The 21,091-nt window shown below is 39.1% G+C and overlaps 2 protein-coding genes across 2 annotated transcripts; both read right to left on the bottom strand.

Moving 5' to 3' along the window:
- Positions 1 to 3,004: 3,004 nt before the first annotated feature.
- tmem201 (transmembrane protein 201) lies at positions 3,005 to 16,183 on the bottom strand. The gene is made up of 11 exons (XM_020618941.1): positions 15,914 to 16,183; positions 15,247 to 15,367; positions 14,909 to 15,103; positions 14,645 to 14,818; positions 13,756 to 14,120; positions 13,455 to 13,655; positions 7,924 to 8,144; positions 6,939 to 7,001; positions 6,542 to 6,832; positions 6,255 to 6,383; positions 3,005 to 5,279 (listed from the first exon to the last, which is right to left on the bottom strand). The coding sequence occupies exons 1-11, from the start codon at positions 16,021 to 16,023 to the stop codon at positions 5,182 to 5,184; spliced, it is 1,968 nt and encodes a 655-aa protein (XP_020474597.1). The 5' UTR covers positions 16,024 to 16,183; the 3' UTR covers positions 3,005 to 5,181.
- A 1,327-nt stretch (positions 16,184 to 17,510) lies between these two features.
- Positions 17,511 to 18,908, bottom strand: foxl2l (forkhead box L2-like). Its single transcript, XM_020619850.1, has 2 exons — positions 18,756 to 18,908; positions 17,511 to 18,684 (listed from the first exon to the last, which is right to left on the bottom strand). Exons 1-2 carry the CDS (start codon positions 18,786 to 18,788, stop codon positions 17,923 to 17,925), a joined length of 795 nt encoding a protein of 264 aa, XP_020475506.1. The 5' UTR covers positions 18,789 to 18,908; the 3' UTR covers positions 17,511 to 17,922.
- Positions 18,909 to 21,091: the final 2,183 nt, after the last annotated feature.

Below are 21,091 nucleotides of genomic sequence, written 5' to 3'. Positions count from 1 at the left end.
TGTCATGTTTTGAAAATCTCATTTGAACAAAAGTACAGAAGTATTATGAGTAAAAATTACTAGAAATATCAAAAGTAAAATGACCCAGTTCAGAAAAATGCTCCCTGTAGATATTATACTTAATAATTATTATTCATGTGTAAATGGCATTTTACTGTTGTAGTCAGTCTAGGTGCAACTATCTATGTTATAAATGTAAAGCAAATCTAGCAGATCCAGAATACTACTTCATATTTTATAGGCTCATCAGATGTTTTGTATGCAAGTGTTTATCACAATAAATAAATGTAGTATAGTAAAAAGTACAGTATTTCATTCTGAAATGTAGTGGAACAGATGGGTAACCTGGAATCAAATGGAAGAGAACACACTTAACGTCTGAAGAACAGTAGTTGATATGGACTGTTAGATAAAATAAGGTATTTCAACGCGACCTTGGGCTCTGGGAAATTAGAAAGGGCGCTGTCACCTATTTCATAAACTGAATGACAATGTGGTCTACAGAGATAAAAGTACTATAAATACTTTTTTACTTCTGTTTCTTCATAGAACTGCAGGTTTCACATGTCTAAAACACTGTGACCCTAAATAAAACAGAAGTCTACAACAGATTAAGTACATTTCCAGGTAACTACAGTGTGACTTAAGAAAGTCCAGCCCTGTGTAACACGGCTGTGAACAAACAAACCTCTTGTTACTGAGGGAGAAGCTTTTAGTAATGAAAAATTATAGATTTTATTGACAGTGACAATTTGACAAATGACTTTTGGTTAAATTCAGGTCTGTGTATGAGTTTGTAAATTCCAAAATGTAAATAAATAATCATGTAAAAACAAATACACTTTTGTGAAAAATGAAATTGTTTCCTAAATATTGTGTTGTCTTCAGATGATCCCTAATGTTCAAAATGACCCACAGTGAAGTTTATTTTGTTAGAGTTTTCACATGGATGTCTTTTATGAAACTGAAAGTCTCCAATGGGAAACTTGCCTTCCTTTTTCATATTTCCACATGGTAACCAAAAGACCATTGTCAATTTTGGTTGCGCAGCAGGTAATGAACAATGACACCGCTCTCATAGAAGTGGGACATAAACCACAGTAGTAGTACAGCAGAAAGGGGAAACCGAGGGGCCAACATCTTCAGCATGACAATACACCTATTTATTTCATGCACAAAGTACGTTATTTTTTATTGTGATATTTATGCCACTCCATGCCTTTGTAAGACATTGCAAGAATTCAGTTAAGTTTATTTGTCAGTTTGGTTTGCAGGTGTTAATCCTACATGTGTACTTTGAGTTTTGGTGGCCTAGTACCTGAGAAAAGATTGGTTTCCTGTTGTATCATGTCTTAGAGGCTACTACCATGAGCACATGAGATCAGGCAGGCTTCTTTCAAGTATTCTGCAAAACACAAGATGTGTTTATGAGTGCACTTCAGACCAGCTGGTGAAAACAGGAAGTGACTGTGCAGAAGAGAAACTTTTGGCCAGAGCTGCAGACTGAAAATATGAACCTAACACCCCCCCCCCTGTCCTTGATCACTCGGTGAACTATTTTGAACTGTAAACCAAAAAAGAAAAACCAAGAACCTGTCAGTAAACAAGGTACAGAGTTGAACCTTGTTTAAGCTGTGTCTAACAAGAATTATAACTGCTTTAACTGCTGTTTTGGAACTCAAGCTAGGACTCCATGTAATACTGTATGCATAAGGGTTATAGAGTTTTGCACTGTGCTGGGATTTAAATGAAACTGCAAGTATACCTGTAGTAGGTTAAAGAAATCAGTTACAATAACAGCTTGTTATTTAAAACTACACATATATGCAGCCATCACCAGAATCATTAGCTTCAGTGCAAGAAAACACCAAATATTTACGACAATAGATTTACTCTGACAGTGAGAGAACACATACTAACAGTTTGGTCGTGTTCAGATGTGAGACCTGTTTACTGTTTGTGGGTTTAGCCGCAGCTCTGTTGGGGGGAATAAGAAGACGGGGTCTTAACTTCCTGGACAAGCACTGTTCTGACCCTGCTACCTAAATTCAGCCTCACAGAGTTACTAATATGGTTGCAGACTTTGTTTTAAAGACTGGTAGCGCCACTAATTAATGTGCAAAAAACTTAAGACGATGTAGAGGGCAGGACTTCCTTTCACAGGAACTAGTCCTAAAAAGACACAGATTTAAAACAACAGCCAAAATGCTTATTCACAAGGATCCTCGGTGTACAGCAAGTATATATCACACAAATTCACTCTAGGATATTACTGGTAAAAAATCAAGATTTGTAGGCCATTTTATTCTTCTTCCAGATTCACAGCTTCCCTTTTTTGTTCCCTCAGCGCTATCATTCAACCAAGGCTGAAGGTTGGGCTTGGGCCTTCTTCATTTGAAAAGAGTAATGTGGTTAATAATGGTATGAAAAACTCCCCTCTGAAGGTAAAAGTCCCTGTTCATACAGGAACGCAGCACAGTGAACAGTGCACCTGTGTCAGCTAAACCTTCCTGTAACTCCTTTTCACTCATATGGTTTATCTTTGAATTTCTGCCCAGCAGACCTGCAGTTTTATATGCATGCCATAATTAGTTAACATCTAAGTTCATAAACTAAAAGCAACAATACATTAACATTTGAAGAAATGCTTATTTTTAATGTGTTTGCTGCGGGGCTTGTATTTGCTTCTTTTCCCTCTGCAAAGGTGTGGGTACTTCTCATACGAGTATACTGTATAGTTGCTCCCTCTGTCATCAGTGTCTTTCTGAAGCTTTCAATGAAAACTCAGTGAGGAAAACATTCAATTTACTAGGCCGGCCATCAGACTGAAATGTTCACTGAAGATGATTTATGATTCAATGTGCTGTTGGTGCCAGAAGGGGGCGTGTTTAGCCAAGCCTGCAGAGCATCTACCAAGTTCACACTTAGCACCTCAAAACAAATTTTTGTACCTGGACAGAGCAGATACTGAAAACTCAAAAATAAATAGAAAAACCCTTTTTATTCAAAAGATATTGGTCCAGATGCAACAAGTCAATGTTGTTCCTTACAGTCACACACAAAAAAGCTTTTGCAGACAAACATTTGCATTGCAATGTAGTGGAGTAAGAACCATAGGTAAAATTTTTACAGGGCACACCTTCATATTTTAAAGAGTCACACTTCTTGTCAAAGTGTCTGAAATTAACAATTTTGATTTAATATAATTTAATGTGGGGGAAAAAACCACAATAAACTTTAGTTACACCATAAAAACAATTTCAAAAATAAGTTTCTTTTAAATGAAAAATGAGGTTTCTCTTTTCAGGAAAATTCAGCATGACTGAAAGAAAACATTGAAAATTTTCAATTAATGAGTTCATCAGATAATCAACATTTGCCAGGTTGCACATCAAGTACAAATGCACAAGTCTGTATCAAAGGTTACAGCAGCTTAAAACAAAACATTACTATTCATTATAATATTGTTAATTTCCACAGATTCAAATTAGCAGAGAACAAAACATTCCTCTCAAAAATAAAATGCATGCTCATTCAAACACACAAGCTAACTGTAACCTGTTTATACAGGCATCCAATTGGACAACTTCACGTCAACATATTCAACATCCACACAAACATCTGTGCTCTTCATCTCAAGTACAACAAATTTCATCTAACATACTAAAAATACAACTGAACCAAACCAAACACAAAACCTGGAAAGAACAAGTGCAAAAATATTTCAAACATGTAGCATTTGAAGTTGTAAGAAATGTCCTTTACACATTATTTTATAGCTCATTTAAGTCCTACATGAAACTCTGTGCCTTGTTTATGGAAACGTCATGGTCTCTCTTTATAAATTGAAAACTTTTTTTTATATTGCACTTGACTTTGGGGATTTTACACATTACTAATAGCCATAAACAGGATAACACTAAGAGATATCACAAAACAAAACGGTTTGAAGAAAGAGAAATGTTTCTGTAGTAAATGACATGCGACACTTTGGTATAAGATATAAATAAATGGCCAGGACATCAAAAATGTCAAGTGTCAACTCTGTAACAAAATAGCACACCAGGACAGAGTTTGGCACAACACTCCTCCTTAGTTATCACACTACAAAAATAAAAATCTGTACACACTTAAAAAAAAAAAAAAGTAGAACCATACCAGTAAACCACAAACACACCATGCTGCTTACTGCCTTTCACTGTTTACCTGTCTGAGTACCAGAAACGTTATTCATTTGGGAGAGGTAAGCATAGCGGAAACTCTCAAATAGTGGCCAGGGCTTTTGTTTCAAACCACCTCAGTGGCAGAGAGAACCAGACCAATCTCAAAGCCTGTTCAATATTTACCTCATCTTAATACGTTCAGTATAATGTCCATTTCCACATTAGTACAGTAAGAGACATGCCACGCTGATAATGTGGGGGTGCGGGATGTGGGGAAGAAACCAGGAAGTGTAGTGTTTTACAACAGTAGTTTAACATTGATCAGGAGTACACCAAAGAAGAAACGACTACAATTAGACTATGAAACCATTGTTTGTTAAGTTTGAAACAGTTCTCAGTAGCATGTGTGGTAATCAGACTGAATTCACCATGCGAGCTGCAGAGGCAAGCCCCTCAAAGTGTTTATTTTGCTTGGCCTTTATTACCGACCAACTGCCTTTATTTCCTTGTGCTGCTACTCCCCTGATACCATCTGAGACTCTACTATTTTGACACCGGCTTTTGTATGAGAATTTATGGTAAGTAGGTAAGCCACGACCCTCTAGTGTCCAAGCAGCATCAACTAAACAGTACATGTTTATTGCACATTTCACAGCATGGGTTGTAAAAACCCATCAAGTATCAGGGCAAGAACTGAGCGTTTAGATTGAGTCACACATATACCTGTGTCCATGTGACAAGGAGCAGTGACAAACCAAAAGATAAATGAGGCCAGATCACAAAAGGCAAAATATTTTTAAACAGCATTTGATCTCACCCAACATTTTTTCCCCTAACTTGCTGTTGGTACACTGTTGAAGACCCAATCAATGACATCTGTAGTTTTACTAAGCACCTCTAAACAACTGCCAGAAATATGTTTCCTGGCATTTATGAAGGATGTGCAGGTCTACAGACAAGACAGGGCTGTCAAGGGACAGAGGCTGGCTCACTCTGCAGCAGCAGACCTGTTAGCAGTTCATCTCCAGTAGTAGTACATACAGAGGCAGGCGAACAGCAGGTTGGCAGTCAGGCTCGCTATTAAAAGCCCTGGTAAGATAAGTTGCTTCATGAAACCTGAAGATGTCACAGACAAAGCAAATTAGTCACACTGCACATAGTGGTACCAACACACTAGTTAGTCACGTCATCTTTCCTCTCTGTAGTACCTGCTGAGTTGCCCTAAACTGGCAAAATGACTGGACATTAACTGTTCCTGTGGATCAGGAAGCCTAATCTTATTGCAAAGGAATGCAAAAAGTAACTACAATTATTCCCACCAGGATTGTTCAGGGGTTCCATAGAGGGCTTTTCCACCAGAGGAACCTACCAAAACATGCTGAGGTATGTAACACTCATTGCAGGTTCTGTATTTGTTTTCGCTACCCTCGACCCACTTTGGAGGTGCGAACCAGCAGCTACATTTCAGCACCAATTGTGGGCAACAGCTTTGCACCAGTGATTGGTTCAATGATCGAGGACTTCACTTGTTAATTCAGAGGTGGGGGACTTCAGCGAGCTGATCACAATGACATCACATTGCTTGTTCAACAGCTTTTTGATAAACTGCTCATACAGTCTTCATTGCTAGCTACTTGATGTGGTATGGAGTGATCCTTCACATCCTCCAAACAGAGACCAGATCAACCCTTGAGGTTATGCCAGGGAAGCACAGGGTGTAAGGCTCATTAGGTTCAGACAGTGGAAACGCTAGTGTTTCGTCCCCTATTGGTTTCATTGAGATAGCTTTAAGAGGGAATTGTTCTGCAGCCAGTATGGACAGAAGGGACAGTAATAGTCATCAATGTTTTCAATGCACATATGAGCAAGTAAGCAATAAGTACTGTTTTAAGAGAGACTTGGGAAAAAATTTGACCCTACCCTTAAAAAAGTAAAGAAAAACATTACAAATATTACAATTATATTTAAGAAAGCCCAAGACAGTTCTGGTTCCCCGTTAGACAATAGGCATGAGACCAAAACTAAATGTGATTTCTGGCAGGCTGTGGGCAGTGCTTCCATCTCCCCACCATTTTTTCAATCACTACTTACCTTTTGGAGGAGGAGTGTTCTCTGGCCCCTGTGTCGTAGTGTCCACCAGGCATGCAGAGGACCCTGAAGAGCTCCCTCTCTCACTTATCTCTTCCTTATCAATTACACTGTTGTCACTCAAGCTCAAATCTGCAAAACAACAGAACCAGATAAACTATACCACCATACCACTAAAACAATGCAAGCATGAATGATTATGAAATCTTTCATATTATGGCATCAAAAAGGACACTCAGGTAAAATTTAAACCATTTTGCTAATAACAGTTTAACCTTAGGTGTACTTACCATTCTGGCTTTGGAAAGGTGATACATCAGGTGAAAAGGAGCCACTGTAAACGGGAGCCGATGAATCCACGGTGGAGTATAATGAAGACACGAGTGGGGCCGAGCGCTTCGGTTCTCGCTCGGCTGAGAAAAGCTGTAGTTTCAGGCTACAGATGTTGAGGCGTGCAGGACTGATGAGGGGGCGGCGTTGTCTGGCAGAACCTAAACTGGAAGTAACTGACCCAGCTACTGATGGGGTTGGAGAGGGGCTTGGGGATGACTGATGGCTCCCAGACTTCAGTGAAAAATAGTCTGTGTCAAAAACACCAGCAAAAAGTGTCAAAGCTGTGAAAAGGTTAGGAACTATTTAAAATACAAAGTTGAGTGGACATCACAAAATCACCAGGAGTTCTCATACCTGAGGGCGGAGAGTCTTTGTATTGTGAAGCTGGTTTGCTTCCACTAAACAGATAACCAGAATCTGAAAATAGATAATCACAGTGTACAATCATTCCATTCACCTCCATCATGAACCAAGGCTTTCCTTAAAACTGTATTAGGCAGATGGCTAAAAACACATTTTCAAATAAAACCTAATGTTACTGTGATTGATAAATCTAACAGTAGATAACTTCAGGTTAACAAGGTGACTGGACAATCGACTGTAGGATCATATTACTTCCATAAATAAATGTTAAGTGCATATTAATGCGCTGCTTCATAAAATATTCACAAATGGAGCTAAGCCAATAAATGTGCCAGACTGACATATTTGCCAATATGAGATATATTGGTATCAGTAATATTCTTGTCCTTGATTTCTTGACGTCTTGAATACTATATTTTGTCTTGTTCTTAGGTATTTTGATTTGTTCTCAGGGATTAATTGTGGGAGGATCATTCTTACTCCTGATTGTCTCTCAAATACTATATTCTGTTTGGTTTTAGGTACTTTGGAATTTGTGTCTCAAGATATGTGTGTGGTGTTTGTTGTTATGGTGATTTGTTGCTGCTGGAACACAGGAATTTCTCCGTTGTGGGATCAATAAAGCCCTACCTACCTATCAGCATGTATGTCAGCCAATGAACAACACCACAAAGAAGCCAGAGATGTGAGGCCAGTTAGAAACAGTGACTTTGATTCACAGTTTGACCTCTAGACAATAGAAACTCTAAATAAAGCTACTGAATCTTATTATGAATTGTCTGTATGCAAGGCAGCAAACTGCAAGAAGCAACTTGAGATCAAACCTGTCAGCATCTAATGCAATAAGAAGTGCAGGTAGAAATTAGGTGAAATCTCCCCGAATTAGCTTAAGGTTCAAGGTAGTGACAGGCTTACTTGAAAAAACAAATTTGCACTACCTGCCAACTCAAATGGAAGGAAATTAATTTTATGTTACCTGTCCTTTTGAAGGAAGGGATGGTGCCAAGGCAGAGGGCTCTGCTGAGGCGCCCAGGCAGAGAGGAGGGGGAATCGCTGCACTTGCAAGGACTCTTTTGGCGATTGATGAGCTTGGAGAGGTTGGGGGGTGGGGTGGGGACAAAAGAGTCTGCCAGGGTAGGAGAAAGCAAAGGAGGCTGGCTGCTGAAGAGGGGAACTGTAGAGTTTCCTGCAAGGTATCTGCAACACAAGGGGAACGTAATGGTCTACTACCTGAAGTCAAAATTATAACAAAACTGTCAAAATGTTTAAATGCAACAAAAAAAAACATTTAGTTAAAAAAAAACGCCCCTAAGCACATTATGAATAGTGTTGCAAGCGCACTAAACTTTCAATTTGTGATTTTATGTTAAAAAAAAATTAGCCTTCAAATGGGATTGACAAGTTCCACACCAATGTCACTACACAACATTCTGGACATTATCACCATTTGTGTCAGTCTGCCACAAAAAAAACAAAACAAAGATTTGTACCATGTAGCTCTGACATCCATTTCACACATTTTATTTATGCAGCAGTCTAAAGCAAGGCTGTCACTGAAAGGTTGCTGCAGCTGCTGGACAACACAGCAGCTGAAAATACAACTACAGAAATGCTAAGCAATGCAGCTAAACTTACATTTCTACTACATCATATGTATCAAAGTATCATCTAGCCAGTGGCAATCAAACTTTGCATTTCTAGAAAAACTTACAGCACTGCTGGCTAACATCACACTGACATTGTTCTTTAACACTAATACAGTGCAATAAACCTACTATTTCAGAAACAGGAAAAAAATAAATAAATAAAAAATACTCAAGTGGACCAGACGTGTTTCTGTTGATGAAAACAAAACAGAAGGCGTATCCTTTCACCAGCTGTTTATTGGATTCCATGTACAGCAAACATTCCGACAAAGTCTTCAAACTGGAGCCTGACATTCAAAGCAAGACACCCAATTTCAGCATTTAAGCATCTAAAACAATGTTTCTTTGGGTATGTTGCAGGAAACGTTTCAGCATGGACAGAGCTCCATTTCTGAGGCTGCTACAGGATATTCAAATAACAGTAATTGATCAAGCTGTGAATTCCTTAGCTTATTTCTACTATAGGTTTAAAATGGCATGTTGCCTAAATTGTGTAAAAGTAGAGATTTGGCGTTTAACTTCATTATTTTTAATGTTCAGTCTTTTAGTAGTTCTGCAACACACACATTACCAAAACATTTAAAAATGCACACATTTCAGCTAAATACTGGATAATAACACAGTGCAATAAATTAGTGTAAAAAAAAAAAACAACCTTCTGTTGTTATCACCTTTACCACCACAAAATGTGTCAGTTACAATGGTACTAAACAGCTAAATGCTTGACATGGATAAAGTTCAGTCTTACAATTTCAGGTAGATAAAGGATTTCTCAAAAAAGAAAAAAAAAAAAGAAATAGCCTCATACTCAGGCTAGATATTATGTATATATTATAGCACAACAAACAAGAACACTGGAGGTTTATAAAGACCATAATCTTACTAGCACACACAGTAAAAAATGGTAAAGATAATACATTTAAAGTTTTATCTCTCTCTCACACACACACAAATTTTACTGAAACATGTTTTCTTACAGTCACACAGAAAAGACCAGTGTTAGCCTCAAACCCAAGTCTATCAAAACTGAAACATCACACAGCTATTTTCCCAGTACAGTAAAACCTTGGATTGCGACTAACTTGGTCTGCGTTTTTGGCAAGACGAGCAAAAATTTTGTAAAAATTTTAACTTGATAAACGAGCGATGTCTTGTAATACAAGTAGTACGTACGCATCAGGTCACAACTGAGCCGATGGCTGTTCTCTCTCTTTCTCGCTGTGGGATAGGGAGTACAATAATCGTCTCCCGGTCTCACTCATATAGTCATTTGTACTACAACAATGGACCCGTTGAAGAAGAAGAAAAAGGTTGAAAAAGGAAGGCAGTAAGGAGGAAACGATTACGGTGGTGGTTAAAAAGGAAATTATCCAAAAGCATGAATGAGGTATGCGAGTGGCCGACATCGCGAGATTTTATAACAAGTCTACGTCGACAATTTGCACTATATTAAAGAAGAAATAACGGGGCTAGGTGCAGCAAAACTGTTATTTTTTATATGAATAAGTGGTTCTTTTCAAAGGTAAAGTGCAGGTTAATTTATATTGTATTTTGTATTACTGTCATCATTTTTATATGAATAAATGGTTGTGGAACGAATCATCTGTGTTTCCATTATTTCTTATGGGGATATTTGCTTTGATATATTGAGTACTTTGGATTACAAGCACATTGCCGGAACGAATTATACTCGCAATCCAAGGTTCCACTGTATACTGCTTTTAATGCCTTCATTAGGCTGGATACGTTTACGCTTTAATTTTGGTAAATTAACATCTTTGTCAAGAGTTCAAGATGCAGATGATTCACATGATGATTTTATGTCAGGTAAAAACGGAAGCAACTCTAGGTTACTACTGAGATGTTCCATAGACTACAGAGCACTGCAATCTTTGCATTTGATATTTTCAGAGGCAAACATCAATTTCTAGTTTCAAAACTCACACTGTACGAGTACTAAAAAACATTATACAGAGCGTCAATACTTTCTCGTAACACCTTTGCAAAAGAAAAAAAAACAACTTTAAAATTTGACATCACGGCACCAAATGTGCTGGTTTGAGAACATAACTCCATCTACAGGACAGCACAACATGCAGACCCACCAAATACAATCTAAAGCACTTACTGAGTACATTACAACAAAGTAAAACAAAACAGATTAATGGAAACAAATTGGCAAGAGGTGAAATGTTAACACATGCAACTAGTATGTTCATCAGTGTTTTAAATATATCAACATGTTACATTGTTGGTAAAGTTCAATATTAATGGAAGGTATCAAGTGAAGAATTAGGTACATGCTAAAGACATTAATATTTTTATTCAAACAGAACAGTCCAACATCTCACCTGGGACTTATTAAAAACTATTAAAATCTTAGGATGAAACATAACGCCACCTGGGCAAGTGTAAAGTGTCTAGGATCTGTGGCTTATCCTGGTAGATAAAAATCTTTAACTACATCAAGTCTCATGAAATCGATGCTTGCTTGCTGCCTGCACTCTTACATGACATCTGAAAGACTGCCATCAATGCCATATGCATTGAACACTTCATAATGTTTGCACTGATGCAACAAGGCTGCCAGAAAATACAACTCTGGAATGATTACCTCAAAGCTTGATTTGTTTTGCAAATGCAAAACAAAGCAAGCACCTGCTAGGTAGTCCACCAGAAGCACTACTTTTAAGCATCTGCTTTTGGTACTGCAGAGATTGACTAAAACAATGTCACATATGAGGTATACAGTCAAAGCTGAGTATAGGTGCGAAGCAAAAATACTTTGCATGGATTATAGGCTTTCTGCAAACTTTTCTTTTAAAGACAGGAAAATACACTGAAGCATAATCCAATTGGAAATCACAGGGGCACAAGATCACACCCATGGGCACCGGAGAACAACTGCAAACAACTAAGCAATTGAAATTTTTTACAGAATTTCTGGAAAAGCACTCAACTAGTGATTTTCAAACAGCAACCAGCACATTAACAAGTGTTCATACTACCATCCTTTAACTTCTCCACCATACAAACAGCAAAACACAAATATCACACATGGCAAACTCCTCCAGCTCTGACTTGTGAACTGATCAGTTGCAATGTTGCATTTCTAAAGGATTTTCTAGACGCATTATAAATAGTAGGTTCAAAACAGATCCTAGGCCATTCTCTGTTGAGAAATTATACCAATGTGCCCTTTTCACAATGGCATCAACTAACATTCAGATTCCCTGGGCGAGGGGGCATCACTGATTCTGGTTCAGTGCTGCACTGGGGCAAACAGACTTATAAACGAAGCAGCAATCCAATATTTCACCAAGATAAAAAATTTTTAAAAAAATCAGCGCCCACTTAGTATTTACACATTTACGTTGTAAATCAAATTTGTTCGCAACAATAGTTTTATTTTGTTACTGTTTCAGATGGTGAATGGAGCTCTCTGACAGCTAGCAAGTGACAATAACAGATACTATGTGTAGGAGCCACAGAGAAGTAATGTCTATTCAAAATATTAGCCTGTGACTCATACCAATATGTTAAAAATCTAAGCAACCCTTAAAATATATACCATATAGCCGGGTGAGGGGCGGGGAAGCTGTATTTCCTAAGCTGAAAAACACATTCAGAAATTTCCCCACTGTGGGATCAATCAAGTACCTACTCATTCTCTCCAAAAATAACATTAAGCAATCTATTCACATGGACAGATCAGTTCATTGATCTCAGTTGTAAAACATCTTCAAGATTGACATTCAGCTTACAAACACTGGTACATTATTCACAGGAACATTCTTTCTCTATTTCGGTACTAGTTAAAATCCCACTATGGTGGTTCTGTTTTTTAACTCTAAAGGTCAATCACACTGTTATAAGATTAAGAAATACAAATCTGAAAGACAATCTGCATTAGGTCTTCTCAATAAGAGATGGCAACAATAGTTTATTAGTGTTGGTTTGTGTACCTCTGCACCATTAACTGCTAATGCTTATTACACACACACTGCTAATTTATACCAGTACATGTGTGCTTGAAGGGGAGGTTTGCTGTGATTAGGCAAATGCCTTAATCACCATGCTCCTATCATGGGCCACATGCACAATCCTATGCTTTAACAGCATGTTCACTCATACAGATTCCAAAGGCTGGGCTAGCAACAGATGCTATTCACTGTGAATGAAGTCTGGCTTTACAGCCCGGGGCCCCCATGGAGCTCGACAAATTCAAAAAGCTCCCAGCTCCACTACATGGCATAAAGTTGAAGAACATTCAACTTTATTTAATAAGGTATGAGCAGCAGACAGGTGAGAGCTAATCATGATCATCGATTCCAGCTTAAACCGAAGCACAGGGTTGTTTCATACCCCACTCCACTACATGAGAATTTTTTACAAAATGGAGAAAAAACAAACAAACAAACAAAAAAAACGTATTCACTGTCATGTGAAAACAAAATCACAGACATCCATAGCAGTGCATCATACAGAAGATACATGTGAACGCAACTGTTCAGTTGGAGCAGAGGATGTGAATTATATGCTTACAACCCCAGAAATACAGAACCCCAGATACAGCCAACTACTTTTAATCTGTATGTGTGAGCATACTGTTAGTTTAGAGTCCCATCCACAACATCAACATTATTAGCACACAGCTGTAAAGAGAAGAGTTAGGAGTGGAAAACTCTATAATAAATTAATAATGGTACTTTCCAAGAAACAAGAAAAGCTAACAGCACTTAGTGAATGCACACTAATGCATTTTGTTCTAATGAACTCAACCATCACATGGAAGAAAAGACTCTTTGCACAATTCACAATGTTTTAAACACAATGTGAACATTACTGCTCAGATTCTGACCTTCGACAGCTGCCTCTTCGTAGACCCAGTGGTTTGTGAATTGCCACTGCCGCAGCAAAGCTGACTAGGCAGCAGAGGGAAACGGCACTGTGCCTGGCTGTAACCATCCAGCCTGAGCCACCAGTCAAGTAGCTCTCAGCAAGGTAGAGGCACAAGATGAGGAACCATAGGACAGAGGCCACAGCATCAATTCTCCTCAACCTGAAAATGTAGCAGCACATGAACCAATAGTGTTTTCTTAAAACAAATTTATCTGGGATGAACGACCTTTCAAAAGGATAAAGATGCAGTGACTGCTTACCTTACAGGTCCTGCTAAGAAGATAGCAGTGAGACAAGTCAGCAGGCCAACAGAGACTACACTCAGCTGGTTGTCCCTTCCATGCTGCCACACCAGCTTGGCATTTTCTATGGCCTTTTCTGGGAGCAGCTCCAGCAGACCCTGCCACACAGGCACATCTCCACTGCTTTCATTTTTGGGGGTGGATTCATTGTAGGGTTTAGACTTTAGAGGAGTGACACCACCACTTAATGTGTGTGAGGCCCTAGGCAAAGCAGACTGATCTGGTAATTCACAGAAAGATGTACCAATTAGGAAAGCACAAATCAGGAAGGCAAGGGCTCGTAACAGTATGACCCCAACAGGAGAAGATGGAGAATGGGAGCTCTGCAGAAGAGAGGACATGTTTTCATTAGAAATCTGGACATTTTCACAACAAAAGTAAATGCATACTATTGTAAGACCATTTTTGACATATAACAACAATCAACCATATACAATTGTGTGGGATGAAGCACTCATCTTTTCATTTTGTCCAAATACAACACCAGGGGGTGTGAACATCAATTAAATGACTACCAACACACAAACTCAGAAATATAATGGGAGCTTTAAAAAGTATATATTCCAGGGCTGTAATTATTACTTAAGTAGGGTAAGAAAATCACACCCATATCCACTGCATACATGACTTAACTCTCTAATCAAAGCATGTAATATTAAAATTGCCAAGCGTCCCCTCTAGATAATAAGGTAATGACAAAAGTAATAACAGTGTAGACACAAAACTAAAAACAGAATAAACAATAACAAAACACTAAGAACAATTTTGTGTAAATATACAAATAACTAAAAACTAAAAGTGACTGCTTGTCAAGTGTCTGAGGTTTTAAACTTTGGTTTGTGCCGACCTTCACAAAGCTCTTGTCCCTGGAGTGTCGAAGCTGATGACTTAAGAGCACCGTACGTAGCTGCCGATTTTGATATTTGATGTAATACTCCACTGCTGTCTGACATGGCCTGCATAACTTATAGGTCTGCTCCAGGTGGTGCTTGTAGGCTTCAATTTCCTCATCGTAGTTCTCCTACAATACAAACAATTCATTCAAGATGAATTGCTGTAACAATATCTGGTGCAGTACAGTGAATAGAAAAAAGCAAAGTATGGTACCTACATCATCCCTTGGGATAAATGAGGCCAACTGCTTGATCTTAATAGACTGGTTGTTATTACACCTCCTGCATAGCAGCATCTGGCAGTTGACCCACTGCTGTGTCTTGGGTGTCTCAGATGAGAGAAGACTTGCAGACACTCCATGGTTTAGATGTGCCTTGTACTGAGCTGGAATGATTTTGTTGTAATCTCCATTCTGAAAACAAGACAAATCAATAAAATGGAGAATATTACAAACACACAGGTCACAACACTAACAAAACAGAAAAACGAATTCACTGCAATTTACTAAGGTGCCAAGAAAACAATTCACAGCTGTCATGTTCTTGTCCAACTTACCTCCTGGAAGCCATTATACTGGTCACAGTTGGGACAATCCCAGCAGTTCCTGTTCCCATAAGGCACCACTGTGTTGTCATTGCAGAACCAGCAGTTCACATTCACATGGCTTGGCTTCTTTCTGTAACAGGTGGAGCACTTAACACAATGCAGCAGTATTAATCGAACCTACTGGTGCATTGCTGAGATCCAAATGTTTCCTACAGTGGGATGCCGAGACCACGTGGCTCACTGAAGTGGATTACCTATCATAAATGTGGAACGTTTCCTCTTACATAATGAGTAATTGGGGGCACAGGGTCCAAGATCATGACAATCGATTACCAGGTCCCCGGCGTGTAAGAGTTTGAGAAGCGAATTCGTTTTTGTGGTAATGCATGTTAGCCTGACAGCAATAAGGTCGAATCAATATTTCACATAAATGATGCACAGTAATATCCGGAAAAAAAAATCTAAATGTCAATTTAGCATCAAAATTAACGCCAAGTTAGCACCGCGGCTAGAAAAGTTAGCGTACAAGCAACTTCATTAATGTTAATTAAATGCTTGCATTATTTCTTGAGCAACACAAAGCCAGTGCAAACTTTAAACACGGTATGTGAATTTGTTATATCGTTACCGCGAATCTAAAAGCTAGCTAAAAGCAAAACCTTCAAGTTAATGTTACCTGGTAGCAATTTTGTATATTAGCGCTCCACCGGTGAGAAATGCTGTAACACCGACTCCACCGTACATTAGCTCGGGATATTCTAGCACAAGTTGGTTAAAAGTCTCCATTTTCAGTGAAATTACAACCAAATTAGGTAACACAACATGAAAAATATAACACTATCTATTCGTTTAGCAAAACACGCGCTAGGGGCACGCGACATACCATTCTTTAGTATGGATCACGCCCCGTAACGGAAACGGAACGTGCGTAAACGACTGGAGACGGAACAAATTTTTAATGAAAACTAAAAAAAAAAGAAAATCTGTGCAAGTGTTCTTTTCCACTGTACCACTCACTTGAAACCATACATATTTAACCTATAACATAAACCTAAACAGTTAGCCATAATTGGAGTGTTTTGAGTTGTAATGTTTAAAATAAAAAACGATCACTCAGCAAAGTGTAGCAGTAGGGGACTATTATAGCGTTGCAACATGGGAGGGAACAAGTTCTGCCCTCGCACAGGATATGGTGCATTTAAGTCATGTCTGTTGATAGAGGATAAAAAAAGATAAAATAAAATAAAATAAAACTGCCGGTACTTGGAAGTGATAACAAAGGTAGTTAGCCTTAGTGTTCACTCACACACGTTGCACATTTGTTGTTTTACGTAGCAGTTATAACTGAAACTATATTTAAACAAATAGACAGTGAGCCTATAGGCTTAGTTGCGATATAATGTTGGATGAACTGTATTAGTGTTAATAGCCTATTGGGATTTATTTTGAAGTAATCGCCACAAACAATACATTTGATGCACTTCAGCCACCGGTTGGCTTGGGTTTTTTTTTTTTCAAATAATAGTATGGAGAACTCCTTAAAATAGGCATTTGTAACATCAGAGGCTACGAAAAGTAAAATCTTCAATGGACCATGTTTACAATTAGCCTCAGGTGTCAAAAATCACTAAGTGTGATTATTTTTAGTTCTGCTGGGCATCTATCTAGCAATAATACATCATAATGTAATAATCCGTTGTATTTTAGTTTATAATGTGAATCTGAAAAGTAGTAGGCCTAACTAAAGTTATTAAATAAATGTGTAATATACAACTAAAATATTCATAGTGGAGTAAAAGTAGAAAGTAGAAAACTCAAGAAAAGTACAAGTAACCTACCTCAAAATATTACTTCAGTAGCCTAAAGTACTTGTGTAAATGGTATCCTACTTAGGTTACATTCCACCAAATATCCAAATGTCATGACAAGACTAATCAAGCCAATAACTGTCGTAGTTGTGCATCATTATTGAAGCTTACACAATTAGACCAACCTCTACAACTTTAACTTAACGAGTTAAGGCATATCTTTTGTATATGACGTAATAATAATAATAATAATGGCCGTAAGTAATAGCAGATGAGTGAGTCAATCAACAAGATAATAAAATGCAAAAATATCATTTTATTTTAACGAACAAAGTATTTTACATCAACATTCATAATCGATTAAGAAAACTGATCAGTGCTTGAGAGTCACCAACTGTTGCATAGCAACTTTGAATAAAACGAGAGAAATGAAATAAATAATACAGTTGCAAATATATAGGCTGGGCTAGGAATATTTGAACAATAAAAAAGCAAACAATAATAAGGCGGAAAAAACGCATAGGCTATAGGCTATTTCTTTGGTTTCAGAAACAAATCTCCAACAAAAGAGGCATAAACTAAGCCTCAAACTTAAATCAACTGTCATTATCAGTGCCATTTCAAAGCAAAATGCAGTGATCAGCCTACTGACTGACAGTAATTCATTACCATTTGAAACTGTAGCCTATCAAAAAGAGTCCACCAAAAGCTTATTTAACATTGAATCAACAGTCAACAATCTTACAGTACACTTTATCTAACAAGCAAACAATTAACTTTTCCTGGCAAAAGAAGGACAGCCGAAGTGAAATGGTTAAACAGATGAACTCAGAGTCTGTGAACTAGCTGTCCATGCTGAGAATAACTCAAATCCCTACTAGTTAAATGAATGGGCGAGCTGCGTCTCCGCTTGCCTTGCATAGGAGGTGAACTGCTGGTAGCTGCATGCCACAGACACGGTGCCTCCGTCGGGGCTCATCGGCTGGGTCACTCCGCCGTAGGTATACCCGTTGTGGGGTACGAGCACGGGTGGGTGGTGGTGGTAAGCCCCGTAGGGAGGGTGGTTGAAGTGGGTGGGAGGACAGTATGAGCTCACCTGGCCGCTGGGGGACACGCTGCCTGTATGCCCAGTGATGACCTGGTGTGCTGGGTACCCGGTCGGCTGGTACGGAGCCCAGGAGCTGCTCACATAAGACTGCAGGTAGAAGGGCTCGGGATATTCCACGGGGGATCCGGTCAAGTAAGGCACGCTCGGGGGTCTGTAGGGTCTCCTAACTCTCTTCCGCCGCCGGTAGTTCCCTTTCTCAAACATGTCCTCAAATGCGGGGTCCAGCATCCAGTAGTTGCCCTTCCTGTCCCCACCGCCATCTCTGGGCATCTTGACGAAACATTCGTTGAGGGACAAATTGTGTCTTATACTATTCTGCCATCCTTTTTTATTCTTCTCGTAGTAGGGGAACTTGGAGATGATGTAGTCGTATATTCCGCTCAGAGTTTGTCTCTTGTGCTGGCTATCTTTTATAGCCATGGCGATAAGAGCCACGTATGAATACGGCGGCTTCTCCAGCTGGCCTGTCTCCTCCGCACCTTGGGGCTCAGGAGGGGGTGAGTTGGAGCTGATGTCCAGGAGCCGCACTCCCTGATCGGCGGGGGGTTTTGCCGCTGCGCAGGAGGGGGTGGGTTGGAGCTGATGTCCAGGAGCCGCACTCCCTGATCGGCGGGGGATTTTGCCTCTGTATCCATGGCTCAGCCTTCCGCTTGTGTGTCCTGCTGATGAACAAGCTGCAATCTGCCGCCAAGCAAGGCAGCGCTACGATTGTGTCCGCAGGTGCACACACTCCTCCCACAGGTACAGAGCGACGCTGTTATTACCCCCTTTCATCTCACCGAGTTTCTCACACTGCTTCTGCCACTGTTTGTGGCTGCAGCTCAGCCTGTTTAGGTTGAAACAAAGGTCACAACACTGCGTTTTAGCGCGATCAGTTCCATTTGAAGCACACATCAAAGATGAGTCCTGGGTCACTGTGTTTAATGTTTTGGTGTTGGTAATGCTTTAGAACATTTGACCTGAAACATAGACAGATCAAAGTCTTCTGACCAACTGTCTGACAGCTATGTTCAGTTTACAGTATAGTAATGGGTTTTTAGGAATTTGATTTGCTACCACCATAGGAAAGATCATCAAGAAAAACTCCTTATGTGAATATTAACTTCAATCAGTGGATAAACAAGCCCTGAAAGTTTTTTGTGACCAGTTATTTGTTATAAGCCCTGAAATGTATGCATTTCATTGTGCTGTTAGAGAGTTTAACCACTTATTTGGGGGTACAGCAGCCTATATTTGAGGACATATCAAAAACAAACAGTTAAATTATGAAAGTAACAAACCTTATCTTTTACTTTAGGTTACGTGTGCAAGCATAAACTTTGTTTATAGCTTTTTTTTATAAGATGTTTGTGAACTGTAGCCTAAAAGAAACGATATGGATGCCCACGCACATACACTCACATGCATTGAACACTTTTTTCAGTTTTATTCACTGTATCAACTCATCGTGATATTTGGTGATATTTGGGTATTTCCAGCACTGGCAGGTATCACGGCCCAGCATGCCACCCACATACAATGAGACATGAAGAGCAGGCTTGTCTGTCCGCTGAGGATGGTAGATAATGATCACCTGCTGTTACCAGACAGTCTGTCTACCCTGAACTGATAGGGAAACACTGATTTCAAGAAGCAACCAGCAGAAGAGCAACTACACCTTTGCCAGGAAATGGAGCGCATTTTGAGTTGGCTATTGTTATCACTGTATTAATTGTAGTTATACTAGAAGCCTTTTTCAAACATACATACATACATGTAGGCAGCTCTTCAGAATGGAAGATAATTCATCTTGATTTTTTATTTTATTTTAGTACAATACAAAATTAAAGGATACCAGCACTGTCTCCAAGTAGTCAACCATAAAATTTTATGGCACACCATTACTCAGACTGTCAAAAACTATTTTAATCTCCTGTGAGATTTCATGGTTTCCAGCGATATAAAACCTATCATGCTTGCTTATAAAATACTGTACAAGACATTTGGAGTTTTCCATTTGCTGTAACCATACAGTCATCCATCCATCATGTATACATTTCATTCCTAAATAAAGTCACAGGGTGCTGGCACCTATCCCACCTGACACTGGGCAAGAGGCGGGGTCCACCCTGGACAGGTTGCTAGTCTATCACAGGGCTGACATGTAGACAAACAACCACACACACTCACACTCACTCCTAGGGGGCAATAATTTGGACTGACATATAGACAAACAACCACACACACAATTTAGAGTCTCTATTCAACCTAAGCTGCATGTCTTCGGACTGTGGGAGGAAGCCAGAGTACCCGGAGAGAACCCACGCAGGCACAGGGAGAACATGCCGGCTGTGGCTTGAACCTGGAAGGTGTGAGGTGACAGTGCCAGCCACTGCGACGCTGTGCCGCCACCATACAGTCATAGAAATATAAATATTACACTCAACAACCCTGTCTCTCAAATTAAACTAGTGGTTTGCCAATTAATTTCCAAGACAGAGGGCAGAACAAACAAATATATATGGAATAATGTTCTTAATTTTAATGTGAAATTTGGTTAATATATTATCAAGTGATTGAAGTCACTATAGACCTGTCCAAGGTGTACCCCGCCTCTCACCCAATGTCAGCTGGGACTGGCTCCAGCCCCCCCCCACGACCCTATTCAGGAATAAACAGTATAAATAATGGATGGATGGATGAAGTCACTATAAACACTACAGGAACTAAGTTTCATGCCACAGTATAATGTAAAGAATCAGTATCAGAATTATCTTTATTTGCCAAGTATGTTGAACACACAAGGACTCTGTGTGTACAGTGGCTGTCAATGTGCCTTTGTAAGTCAACAAGAAAAAATATGTGAATTTAAATAAATTTGTCAAAAAAAAAAGACAAAAACAACAATTTATTAATAAATATATATACATACTATACACAGATTTACACATTTTTGCAC

The sequence above is a fragment of the Monopterus albus genome, unplaced genomic scaffold (genome assembly GCF_001952655.1).
Source record: "Monopterus albus unplaced genomic scaffold, M_albus_1.0 scaffold6.1, whole genome shotgun sequence".
NCBI classification, from domain to species: domain Eukaryota; kingdom Metazoa; phylum Chordata; class Actinopteri; order Synbranchiformes; family Synbranchidae; genus Monopterus; species Monopterus albus.
Note: the sequence above shows the minus strand (reverse complement) of the source record. Positions and strands in the feature narration are given on the sequence as shown.

What these genes read in the sequence shown, in the direction of transcription:
- foxl2l (XM_020619850.1), bottom strand. Translation starts at nt 18,788, where the DNA reads ATGGATACAGAGGCAAAATCCCCCGCCGATCAG. An exon ending in CAAAATCCCCCGCCGATCAG is followed by an intron (nt 18,685 to 18,755) that starts GGAGTGCGGCTC and finishes CCCGCCGATCAG; the next exon opens with GGAGTGCGGCTCCTGGACAT.
- tmem201 (XM_020618941.1), bottom strand. Translation starts at nt 16,023, where the DNA reads ATGGAGACTTTTAACCAACTTGTGCTAGAATATCCCGAGCTAATGTAC. An exon ending in AGTATAATGGCTTCCAGGAG is followed by an intron (nt 15,104 to 15,246) that starts GTAAGTTGGACA and finishes TCTTGTTTTCAG; the next exon opens with AATGGAGATTACAACAAAAT. An exon ending in CGAAGAGGCAGCTGTCGAAG is followed by an intron (nt 8,145 to 13,454) that starts GTCAGAATCTGA and finishes CTTGTGTTGCAG; the next exon opens with ATACCTTGCAGGAAACTCTA.